Source organism: Populus nigra, chromosome 6 (assembly GCF_951802175.1).
Source record: "Populus nigra chromosome 6, ddPopNigr1.1, whole genome shotgun sequence".
Taxonomy (NCBI): Eukaryota; Viridiplantae; Streptophyta; class Magnoliopsida; order Malpighiales; family Salicaceae; genus Populus; species Populus nigra.
Window position 1 is genome coordinate 9653132 of NC_084857.1, and position 12788 is coordinate 9665919.

The 12788-nt window shown below is 35.8% G+C and overlaps 3 protein-coding genes across 3 annotated transcripts; 2 read left to right on the plus strand and 1 right to left on the minus strand.

The window, feature by feature from the left end:
* Positions 1-116: 116 nt before the first annotated feature.
* Positions 117-1466, minus strand: LOC133697228 (NAD(P)H-quinone oxidoreductase subunit L, chloroplastic). Its single transcript, XM_062119667.1, has 5 exons — positions 1136-1466; positions 968-1057; positions 757-864; positions 500-594; positions 117-401 (listed from the first exon to the last, which is right to left on the minus strand). Exons 1-5 carry the CDS (start codon positions 1256-1258, stop codon positions 254-256), a joined length of 564 nt encoding a protein of 187 aa, XP_061975651.1. The 5' UTR covers positions 1259-1466; the 3' UTR covers positions 117-253.
* Positions 1467-2433: 967 nt separating this feature from the next.
* On the plus strand, positions 2434-11996 carry LOC133697383 (uncharacterized). Its single transcript, XM_062119875.1, has 12 exons — positions 2434-2608; positions 2689-2936; positions 3512-3862; positions 3957-4172; positions 4929-5581; positions 6400-6496; positions 6590-6643; positions 6724-6842; positions 7788-7978; positions 8533-10025; positions 10138-10271; positions 11498-11996. Exons 2-10 carry the CDS (start codon positions 2706-2708, stop codon positions 9174-9176), a joined length of 2556 nt encoding a protein of 851 aa, XP_061975859.1. The 5' UTR covers positions 2434-2608; positions 2689-2705; the 3' UTR covers positions 9177-10025; positions 10138-10271; positions 11498-11996.
* Positions 9748-11622, plus strand: LOC133696743 (probable NAD(P)H dehydrogenase subunit CRR3, chloroplastic). Its single transcript, XM_062119017.1, has 3 exons — positions 9748-10025; positions 10138-10271; positions 11498-11622. The coding sequence occupies exons 1-3, from the start codon at positions 9748-9750 to the stop codon at positions 11620-11622; spliced, it is 537 nt and encodes a 178-aa protein (XP_061975001.1).
* Positions 11997-12788: the final 792 nt, after the last annotated feature.

The window sequence follows — 12788 nt, forward strand, 5'->3', positions numbered from 1 at the left end:
TCGTTTATTTTAAACAAGTGGACCGAAACACTGTTTTTTTGATTTTGAGGTTGTGGGAGATCAAATTCATATTACATGTTCAAAATATATATTTTAATTACTTAGAGGGAATGAGGTAAGGAGAATACCAGTTTGCAAATTTGTATTTCAACAACTGGAGTTCAAATGCTTGTGTAAATTGTTCAAGTAACAGACCCCCTTAGCATATATGATACAAGCAAGCTTGCCAAGGGCCCGCTGTTTCTGCAATTTTCTAATCATAATCTTCAGGTGTAGCCCAGGGGTACCTAAGATAATCGTTCTTGATTTTTGAAGGATCTTCGGGTTTGGACCATGGGTACTGCAAGGATGGATCCCGAGGAAATTTCCTGAAGTTCAGAAATGGTGCCCACAGCAATATCCTGCACATAGCCGAAAAGAGTTCTTTGTGTCGGATGAACATTATTCTAGGTGAAATGAACTTACAGTATACTAGCTTAAAATAGAAAATACAACTCACCCTGGAAAGAAAATGAAGACGCACATGAATTGCAAATACGTCTCCAAAAGCTTTCTCCTGTACATTCTTTTCCAAAGCCAGTTCAAGATGATAGGCTGCCGTATAATTACCATAAAAATTAAAAGAAAAACGCATAAATAGTATTCAGCACCGAACAGAAAAAAGTAGAAAATGAGATTTAATAATTAAGCACCCAGGAAAAATAAAGAAGATACGATTTATCGAGAGAAAGAGTGGAAATGAAGGAATTCACTCACTGGCATCAGAATGAAGTAACAAAAGGTAACAATAGCCAATTGTATCAAAATCGATGTCAAATCTTCAGGATTATTCACTCCAGTGATGGCAAATGCTGGCTGCTCAATCTGATGGAATTGTTCTAATCTAAGTAATTCTCATGAAAGATAAAGGTTTTTTGTTTACACCAATAAGCATAAAAAAGAAGGGTTAAAGACATAAAAGGCTTACAGTAGCTAAAAGTGCAGCAAACTGAATTGCCAAGCTAGACTTCTTTGCTTGATCGTGGTCTTCAGGCTTTCTGCTAACGCTTGTAACTTTCTGCTTTAAACAAAAGGAGATGTGAAATTAAAAAAACATGTAAGAACATTTAAAGTGCAGAAGAAGAAAATAGTCTACCTTAACAAGCTTGGTATTGTGGAATGGTTTGTATTTAGCTGCAGTACACAGAGAAGTTCTTCTGCGCTGAGAAGAGAGAGTAGGCAAAGCCTTGGGGCTTTGGAAGCTGAAACAATAGCTCATGTTAGAGCTCTATCTGTGTTTCCCTATCCTTTTTAAGGGTTCAGTTTCATGGCATAGGATGAATGGGGCTCCTTGAGGCAGGGATAATCAGGGTAGAGAAAACAAGAAAAAGGAAAGGCCAACGAATAGAACTTCAAATATTAGTCGTGGTTTCATTCAAGGCCACAAGAAGTTCGACTGGATTATGATCATCTAGCAATATAGTAGTGTAGGCCTTTTTGCCTGTTTTTGGCCATCCATCTTGACCATAAGGATTGGTAAACATCTAAGCAGGCCATTGTTGGGTTAATGGTGGATTTGATCCACCTACTCTTAATTTTGTTTCAATTTACTCCTTCTACTATATATATATATATATATATTTTAACAAAATAAGCTAATAAGTAATAACATTCCCAGCTATTTATTTTGTAACCATTTGATCCTCGTATCAAATATAATTCAAAGTTATTAAGATAAATAAATATCAAATCTTGTTATTTTCGGACATGTAATGGCTTAATTTAAAGTGTATCTAGTGGTGCTGCGGTTGAATCATAATTTTGCAAGTTTTTGAATTTTTTTAGATTGTTTTAATGTGGTATGCTGAAAATAAATTTTAAAAATTAAAAAAATATTATTTTAATATATAATTTTTTTTAAAAAATAATCCCTATAACTAATCCAAACACTCCCGTAAACCATTGCTAACGGTTTCTAACAGTAATTAAATGAAGGATGGCATTAATACAGTACAAAAATGAAGAGTTGAGGACATGATATTGGACTAAAGGGCTAAAAGGATAAAATGCACCATTGACCCGCCATTTCCTTATTGTTCCTTCTTGTACCATATTCTACCCATTGTCTGCCACACAACATAAAAATCAATTTGATCAAAAAAGAAAAGAAAAAGAAAAAGAAAAACAGAGAGATTTAAAGCTTATCATCAATGCATGCTCGGCTGGGCTGGTGCCCATCCAGTCCTTGGCACCTTATATTGATTTTTGGCATCTCAAATTCCCCACCCCTCATTTTAAAACATGCGAGACTTCAGGAATTTAAGATTTATTGATTCAACTTTAATGAATTGTTTTGATAGTAAATAACGCTTTTTTTTATTTTTTTAAATTTAAATATGAGGAATTGAGGATGTTGTCTAAGAGAATTTATTAAATTCTTTGGGGATTGGTTATTCCCTATCATTAATAAAAATAAAATAATAACACTTAAAGGTCTTGATACCTGTGATATATTAAGAGTTCTCTGCCACCGCTTTCTCTTTGTTTGCCGCTCTGTATGGTGCTAAACTGATGCGGGAGCATCGGACCTTTTTTCCCTCTCAAGATTGAGTTAAAGAACTCAGACCCGGTAAAAGATACAGACAACATAAGCCCTTAAACCCTCTCGAAACTATCATCTCTCTGAATTTTTCTCCTTTTCTTTTACAGTTTTAGCCGGAAAAAAAATGATGGCTTCAACAATCTCAGCTCAGCTCAATCTCAACCTCCCTTCTCTCCAATACACTCCCTTCAATACCCTCTTGGAAGTTACCAGACCCACAAGAAGAAAATCATCACTCTCTTCCCATTTTCATATTAACTCCAACCCCAAATTGTGCTCCAACCGTACAGTGCTTACCAGGGTCTGTGGTGATGGCGGTGGAAGTGGTGCCATTGATGCCAGTCCGCAACAAAAGGCTAGTTCTGTGATTCCCAATCTGCCTTTTGTTTTCCAAGTTTGGTTCTCACTGTCTACTCACTGCCAATGCATCGTGTATATTGATTGAAGAAGCTTTTCCAAGCAATGGTTTCTTGATGTTTATTTAGGCCGTGCAGATATGTTGATGGTGTTTCTTTATGGTTTTTCTTGCTTGTGATGAATGATGACAGCATCTTGGAGTTCTGGCCAAGAATTTATAGGTTTCTATTTGATTTTTGTTTTTCGTTTTGATTCTATCAAGTACGTGTAAGCGTGGAGCGAAAATAAAAAATAAAATAGGGAGCCCTTATCAGTAGTGTTTTCCGATAAATTCCTGGTCATTTACCTATCCCTTTAACTAGCTAAAGTTTCCGAAGAAGCCAACTGTGATTCTAGTATTTTCTTTAGAATTGGCAATTCTTTTATTATGTTTCTATTGTATTTTCTTTCTGGAAACCCTTGGGCTTGATTGAGTGGTAACACGATAAATTAGCACTTGGTTATAATAATCAGGGGATGACTAAAGTTCCTCTTTTCATGCTAAACAGTGATGCATCTTTTCTCTAATTTCAGAAGATTGAGGAAACAAAAGGTAGCTCATCTAATTTCGGTGATAGCTATGTGGCCTTGTTTGTTCGGATGCTTGGGCTAGATAACGATCCTCTTGATAGAGAACAGGCGATAGTGGCACTGTGGCAATATTCGCTCGGAGGAAAGAAGTGCATTGATAACATCATGCAGTTTCAGGGATGCATCAATCTCACTGTAAACCTTCTTCAGTCTGAATCTAGTTCTGCATGTGAAGCAGCTGCTGGCCTCCTACGATCAATATCTTCGGTTAATGTATACAGAGACGTGGTAGCAGAAAGTGGAGCAATAGAAGAGATAACTGGTCTGCTCAGTCAACCTTCTTTGACTCCTGAGGTATCAGAAAATTATGTCATCAAATGAAATTCTCTCGTTTTACCTTTGGGTGTTCGAAATTGGATCATTGAGGCAGAGTGTAAACATATTTCAGGTTATGGAGCAAAGTCTATGTATTCTTTGGAACTTGTCTGTGGATGAGAAGCTCAGGGTGAAAATTGCTAACCCTGATATCCTGCCTTTACTGATTAAGTCCCTGGAAGATGAGGACTTGAGAGTGAAGGAAGCAGCAGGAGGAGTATTGGCAAATTTGACATTGACTCACTCCAACCACAAGATCATGGTTGAAGCGGGGGTTGTTCCTAAGTTGGTGAGAGTTCTGTCACTTTTTTAAACCAGGAAGAATAAAAGTTGAATTTGGTGTTGGTTAATGTCATCGAACTGTGGTGATTTACCTTTTAAAATGGAAAGCTTCTACAACCGAAAAAAGTCTGAAAATGGATGTGACTGGCTCTTTCAATTGGTTATTTTGCATTTCTTTTTATTAGTTTGAAATAGATTTTTTTGAGTGGGCAACAATAAAAAGTAATTGATCTATTTTCGTTGGGTTAGAAGTTCGATTTTGTGATTACAGCTGTTTTCCCTTCTTGTTCAACATATCTTAGACACAGTGGTTCTCATCTAGTTGGCAAAGTCCTGACACATTGAAGCATTTTGTGCTGATCTAAATGGGAGAGACTTTTTCATGTCATCTTCTTGACTGATTGAATTTTGTTAAAGTTGAATCGGCTGTTCATGCCCCTCCAGAAGAAAACTACATTGCTCAAATGTGCTTAACTTGTGAGAAGTTCCACATAGTTTCCTTTCCTCATGGTGTTGCTCTTAACAGTTTGTTGCACATCAATGAAGACGTTTGCATTTTCCGAAGTTTGATGTGCATAGATGGATTTGCCAATCTGGCTTTTTGTGTCTTATTTCTGTCAAGCGTGAAGTTATGAAGAAACCCTGTAATATAAGAGCCTTTTATGGAGCGATTCACCCTTAAAAGTACATCCTAGGGTACCCTACATTTGAGGCTTGCTTCCAGTATTCTAAGAAGTCTGATCTCTTTTGGTGTTGACTGCAGGCGGATTTCTTAAAATCTGCGGTTGAAGAAGAATCCAAGGTCATTAGGAAGGAAGCAAGAAATGCTCTGGTTGAACTTTCTAAGAATGAATACTATAGAATCCTTGTCATAGAGGAAGGTCTAGTGCCTGTACCATTAATTGGCATAGCTGCATATAGATCCTTTACTCCATCTTTGCTTTCATGGCCAAGCTTACCTGATGGTTCAAAAATTGAACGTACTTCTAAAGGTCCTTCAAGGTTTGGTGCTTCTGAATTGCTCCTCGGATTAAATATTGATGACAAGAACGCAAACCTTGAGGAAGCTAAGATGAATGCAATAATTGGACGGTCTAAGCAACGATTTCTTGCTCGTAGTGGGGCTATAGAAGTGGAAGACACAAAATTGCCTCAAGATGAATTATCTAAAAATAGGAAATTTACACTTTTGCCATGGATGGATGGTGTGGCCAGATTGGTTTTAATTCTTGAACTTGAAGATGAGTCAGCCATTTGCAGAGCTGCAGAGTCAATTGCTGATGCATCTATCAATGAACATTTACGAAATTCATTTAAGGAAGCTGGAGCAGTCAAGAATCTAATTCAGCTCTTGGACCATAACAATGATGCTATCAGATTTGCGGCTATTGGTGCTTTGGAGAGGTTATCTATCAGGTGCTGTCATTACGTCCCATGTTTTGAATCTGTCTCTGCATCCCAGATAACATTGGAAACTAACATTTTTGTTCTTTGGCAATGCTGTCGCTCCACGTGAATCATGAGGTCAAAGGTCAGACTATTGGCAAGGTCAATATCCAGATGGATTTGACATTATCATCATGTTTTAGTCATGCTCTTTCTTGGTGCTAGGTATAATAAATAGAAAGATTGTGGGCGACTTACACATTCGATAAAATCTCCGACTATGGCAGGGAAACTATGGCGGTTGTTGTTTCATAAAAAAACAAAGGGTTGAGAAATCCTTTGAACCATCCGAACAAGCCTTTAATACATTCTAACAGCACGATATCCCCTAATCACTTGGTTGGATTGCAGTATACCATGGTTTTCTGCTCTTTTGAGTCGTAAGAAAACAGTTTTTTTTTTCACTTCACTAATTGGACTGAGAACTGGTAAAACTGAGTTGAACTATGTCAGCAGTTTGGAAATTTGATACCGAATCAGAGATTAAACATGGGTGCTATACAAAACTAGAATTAAGACCAGTTAAGTCTGAACAGCATGGTCATCTGGTCTAGTCTAGGGTTTCATACGCTTGCATAGGAAGTCAGAACTGCCTACTAGAGGCATTAGGAAGTCAGAACAAACTCCTTTTCGGGTGGAAGTAACTTTCAAGCTGCGAGCTGGGAATCCTCGATGTCATGTTCAGTTTTATTCCTTTTTTTATTCACACCTTACATTTATGGCTATTGTCATCTTCTTGGTGTATGCAACTTCTCATTATTTTTTTGATATGCATCTTTTTGATTCAGCAATGCGGTTTGTCAGACAATCGAAGCAGAAGGTGTTATGGCTCCCTTAATTAAAATCTTAAAGAACTCAGAGACGTCTGAAGGCATGATGGAAAAGGTAGTTATATATATTAATTTTATTATTGCCCCCAAATTTCATGTATATCATTATGATTTGCTTATTTTGGGTGTGAAAAATGCTGTAATGCAGACCTTGAATTTACTGGCTCGAATCTTAGACCCTAATAGAAAAAAGAAATCAAAGGTCAGTTGCCTGCTTCTTGCAACATATTGTGAAAGCTTATATTTCTCCATTTGCTTACCAGGTTTCCTAATGTGTTGCAGTTTTATGATGGACCAGTTAATGGATTTAAAAAGGAATTGGATGCAGCAAGAGGCGATGATGATCCTACTGGATTAACTAGAAAAGTTTATGAAATGCCAGATTCAAAAAAAAATACCAGGTAATCCTTTCTTTTATCTTCTGTTTTTTTATGCTCTTCCCAAAATCATATTTGTCTTTTCTTCATCATTCATTTCTTTCTTGTCCTTGCAAAAATGTTTTATTTGGGTGATGAACACAGTTCGTTGCTGTAGAGTGCACAAAGTCGTAACGGTTGCCAATTTCTTGGTGGAAATGGGATGCAAAATGCAAGCTTATCTCCATTACTCATTGTTGAGTGATTTTGGACAAGATTAATTCAGCATGCTAATTTTTATGGTTGAAATTTACTCCAATGTTTTTCTTGCTTTCCAAATTATTCTTGAGAAGGAAATAAGTTCTCAATTGTTATTAAAACATCCTTTACAATCTGAAATGCTCATAAGATCAAACTAGTGATCTCTTTTCTTCCACTGTCATGGCATATGGATCATAGACATTCTCTGTGGGAAGTTATAAAACTGTAGCATTGTCACAGCATACAGATCACAGACATTCCTTGTGGGGAGTTATAAAACTGTTGCCACATGCTTTACCGAGTGTCTTTTATTATTTAGTCCCAGCCTCCTGAAATGCTTGACGTTGTGCATTGTTTTTTTTTTTTTTTGTTCTTGATAGCATAATTGTCATAACGGTCCATGACAGCTATACTTTGGTGGAGCTTCTACAAAAAAATGCGGGCTTTTCAAGTATTTATACGATAGGCCGCTTTATTTGTCCTGGGAAATATAACAGGAATTGGCAGATAGGATATATAATAGGTCAGCCTTGGAGATGATATCCAGACAGGTTGCCAAACTGGAAATAAGATAAATTTTTTGAGTTAACTGGAAATAGGATTTTGATTTCCGTGAATGGTCTACAATTTATGCATTTGTTGAGCCAAGTGCAGTGATCTATCATGTGATTAACTAAATGCATGACCAATCAGCATGCTTACACTTGTGTTGACCTTCAAATCTGGCAGACAAGATGTGTTGGCCTTCGATGTTGTTGCTCGCCTAGTTGATATGCTAAAGCATCCATCCTTAGAGCTACAAAGAAAAGTAGCTTCTGTCCTTGAGTTTGTGGCAATCAGTGAGTCAATCATGGACACAATCATCTCAGCGAATATTGAATCTGGTCTGCTTGCTATCTTCCAACAAGTAGAATTGAATGGTATGTGAGATGATTGTTTCTGCAATAGAAACAAAATTTTATTGAAATATGTTTTTTTCTTAAACATTGCTTGAAACTTGCAAATTGGTGTAAGTTGAGCTTATTATCTCGTTTTGATTGAAACTTTGCAAGATATTAAAACCTGAATTTAACATCTTTTGGTTGGTGTCTTGCTTTGATTTTCCTGCTTTTACCCACAAAATATAGCGTTAGGCACAAATGAGCTGTTGGAAATAATGATTCTTATTAATGTAAAAGTAAATCAACTTGTATGTACCTTCGAGTTTTTTTCTTTCTTTTATTTCTTTAACTTCAGAAACATTCCAGATTTTGTCTGAACCTTGCCAATTTTGCATGTATGGGGGAGTTTACAAAACGATCTTGGTTTCTTCAGTAACAAAAAATGTGTTTAATTGAAACTCTTAACTATATTGACGCATTTTGATTGTTATGGATCACATTTCGTTTTTTTACTTTGCTGTATGCTGTGTAATTTGTCATTGATTGTAATGTTTCAGATTATGATACTTTTTTTGTTATTTTATTTTTGGCAGAATTGGAATCTGATGTTGAGAGCCAGCAGACAGAAATACACGCCATTCAAGTTGAAGAAGTTGGTCTTGCTATATCTGCAGCTTCTCGGTTACTCACAAAACTTCTTGATTTGGAGCAGTTTCGGCGTGCTGTAAACTCTGCCCATTTCACTAAATTGCTCCATAAAATCCTGAAATCGAACATTCCTCTTCGGTACAAAGATTGGGTTGCTGCTTGTCTTGTTAAAATCGACTCTTTGTATGGTCCTATTTCCATCCTGGAATTCGAGAATCCGATCAATATGGAAGTCACCCTGTACGAGAAGATACCAAGACTAATAGAGCAAATCAGATCTGCTTTCTCTCTAGAAGCACAAGAAGCTGCAGTTGTAGAACTCAACAGGATAATTTCCGAGGGAATGGTAGATGCCACTCAAACTGTTGCTTCTGAAGGAGGAATATTTCCATTGGTGAAACTAATAGAGGGAGGAAGTGAGAAGGCCGTCGAAGCAGCCTTATCCATACTATATAATCTGAGCATGGACAGCGAAAATCATGCTGCAATTATAGCTGCTGGGGCAGTGCCACCCTTAAGAAGAATTATACTGTCAGAAAGGTCACAATGGAAACGAGCTTTGCGTTTGCTGAGGAACTTGCCTACATGATTAGACAAAAATCTGAAGTCCATAGTTACCGGGAGACAGTAGCAAAGAACTGAATGCGTATATGACTCTTGATAAATTTCACCCCCTTTGTAGAATCACCTAATGAAATTTATGAATCTACAAAGATGACATTTCTTCGATGGATCTTGTTAAGCTTTGGTGATACCAGGCCTCTATTCGTAGTGCAGTTTAACTCGATTTCCTTATCCTCCCATTTTGCCGCTCTACTTTTGTTACTTCAGCATTTTGTTTCTAATCCGGATAAGAGATGTTTGCATTTGGAAAGATATTTCCACTGCAGCGAAAAAAGAAAAAGATAAGCCCACTTCCCTGCCAGTCCCAGGCTCAACAAGGACCTATTTTTAAAGTTTAAATAAATTAAAGAAAATTACGAACAAGAGAAACAAATAAAGAAAATGATATATTTATAATATATGCATAAATTACTGAACATATTAAAGAAACATTGAGTGTGACATAAAATAACTATAAATTTAATTTAGAAAATTTTGTTTATCTCTAACAGAGTCAGACACTGAGGAACAAACAGAGACACAAAAACATCAGGGGCATGGCTTGCTTATCCTGCCACTCCATAACCAAAACACTTGTAGTATTTGCTTCTCTTCCCAGAAATACAAACTCTCCATCCCCGCAATCCAACACTGATCCTAAGCCTCCTTCACTTCCGGTTCCCACGACAACAACAAGTACCAGAACCAAAAGCACCACTACTCTACCACTACCAAGAAAGAAAAGAGTCCAAGACAGGCTACAACAACAGCTCAATCTTATGACTATTGAACGTGTCGTTGGTGCTGGCAGTTATCGTGACTATGAGAAGCCCATGTATGTTCCCTTCTCAACACTAGTGTCTCTTTACTTTGTTCTTTCTATGGATGACATATATTGATGGGTTTGCTGCTTTCGTGTTTCCATTTCTTATGTTTATGGTAATAAGTGACCAAGAGAAGAAGGAGAAGAAAAAGAAGAAGAAGATGTCTGGATTTATGGAGGAGGGACCAGTGGAGAAGAAGCTCCGAGAGACTGGAGAGTGGGTTACCACCAAAACTGAAGGAGAATTTCGTTCCAATGGTACGTCTTTTCTTGTTACATTTAATTTTCTTTCTAATATTTTATGGTCTAAGAAATGAGGGAACCTTATCCTTCTATGAGTTCTCTATATGTGATTCTCGATCAAGATAACTTAAGGTTTGAACACTTTAAGCAACAAACGGGATATAATAATTTGCTATTGATCAGATGGCAATCAGAAAAAATTCATGTGTTTGCAGATTGAGAGAGGGTTGATAGTTGTTTTCCCTATTAATTTGTTTTATCTGCAATTGAACCACTTGGCTATCCTATGTTTCATATAATTGAAATTAATTAAGAAGTAACTATTCCTCCAGATTTTGACAGTTTCACAGCATACCAAATATTTTGAGGCTACTTAGCATGACTTTGAATGACACAACCTCCTCTTTTCTTGGCACCCTGAAATTGAATGATCAATATATACTGGTGTCTTGTTGGACTGGAGGAGATGCAAATACCCATGGAATGGTTTGCTTGGATGCTCAAATAACTCCGGATACCTTCGTTACCCGTAATGGATTATCTTCCAAAAATGAAACCGTGTTAGGCTTATTTCAAGTCTGCAAATTTATTTCTTTTTCACTTTTCTGCTGTTAGAGACACGATAGAATATCATGTCTAGTAATTAGTTTGTCATTTATGTACTCATTTTGTACGTTGGCTTCAACCAACAAAATCACTCCTGGCACCTTATAAGCTGAAGAGATTATCACCAGCTGAATGTTTGAGCTTGCCAGTTGAACAATGCAGTACGGTTTGATGTAAATGGGCGTTGTCACCTGAGCTTTATTTTCATTGCTTGCGGATAGTTGTATCTCTCAAACTGTATGATCACTGGACCTGGTCTGATCAACTTTTAGCTAGATTCATCAGCTTCTGTTTCTGTTTTCATCCTTCCATTTCCTTTTCAACTCTTTTGGGATTTAACTGGAGTGCTTTCCTTGATAAAGACACCCAGTGTTTCACTTGCATCTGATTCTATAAACAATGGAGTCGATGGAAAAAAATTAGTTATATGACAAGCATAACATATTGAGTTGAGATAAACTGTTCTTTCTATTTTATGTAATCTTGCAGCATATGACAGTTCGCCTGGGAAACAAATCTCTGTATTTTTGTTTTTACTCTAGTTCACTAGAAGCCAAGAATCTGCCTTCTATTTGCTACTGAATCAAAAACTTAATGTGATTGGCCTGATGCTGTCTTGTGTTATTCTTTCGCAGGTAAAAGGATTTTAATGTTCTCTTTTAAGTGGGCTATACCACTTTATATTTTTATGGTCTTTGTGGCTTCTGGAGTTATAAAGCTACCTTTCAGCTCACAATTTCTTGATGATCTGCTCATGTAAAAATATCAGTTGAGATCACTGTGCTTGCAATGTTAGTTTGAGAGTTTTACCGAGTTGTGCACAAACCTTCCAGCTTTTCCTGCCAGTAGAGATATCAATTTAAACGTGGAAGGCTAAAATTAAAGGCTAACCTGCAGGTAAGCAGGTGCATCAAGCCATTGAACTTTCATAATGTAGAGTGCCAGAATGAGTTTGGACAGGTGAATTGTATCTGCAAATAGCTTTATGCTGCATGTTTGTTGCAAGTTGGAAGAAACCAAGGACATGTTAGCTACTTGGTCTTAATTTATCTTGCAATTCCTGTCATCAAAATATGTAAGATATCAGTGACTGGGTAGTAATACCTACTGAGATTGCAATTTCAGTTTTTTTAAGTGTTTTTTTAAATATATTAAAATAATATTTTATTATTAATTTTGATATCAACACATCAACAAAATAATAAAATAAAATATTAATTTAATATTAAAAAATTAAATTTTTTTTCAAAACATGATTGGCAGCAATGTCAAACAATACAGTAGCCTTCTTAGAATACCTCCACGTAGATAACTATTTGCTAAATTAATATTATAACTTTTTGAGTAATTTAAATATAATATTTTTTATATATATGCATTTGAATATAAACAAACCATTTAGAAAAGTTAATTGTATTTTTATATATTTAATATTGATACAACTATTTATTATTTATTAATAATAACCGACTAATATAACTTCAATCAAAATTTCTTTTTTGTATAAAAATATATTAAATAAACTTTTAATTATTTTCATCAACATATACTCTTTAACTTATAAATATTAGTTTGGTTCTCCGGTACAACTTTTTCGTTGGAGTTATAAAAATAAGGGATGGAAGCCAATTTTTTTTTGTCTTTTCCTTTTAACTTTTTTTTTAAAAAAGAACTCCTCCTGGGCACGCTCTTGGAAAGAAAAATGCTCACTTTGCCTTTGAATTTGGCATATTTAAGTATGTTTGGTATTAAATTATAAGTTATTTTTTAAAATGTTTTTTATTTAAACATCAAATGAATTAATATTAATTGGAAGCTTTACATATGATTACTTTTTAATTTTTTTTTCATAAAATCTCTGTTATAAATGATGACTGAACTTGATCATAAACATGATTTTTTATTGCATCTGAGATCAATTTATCC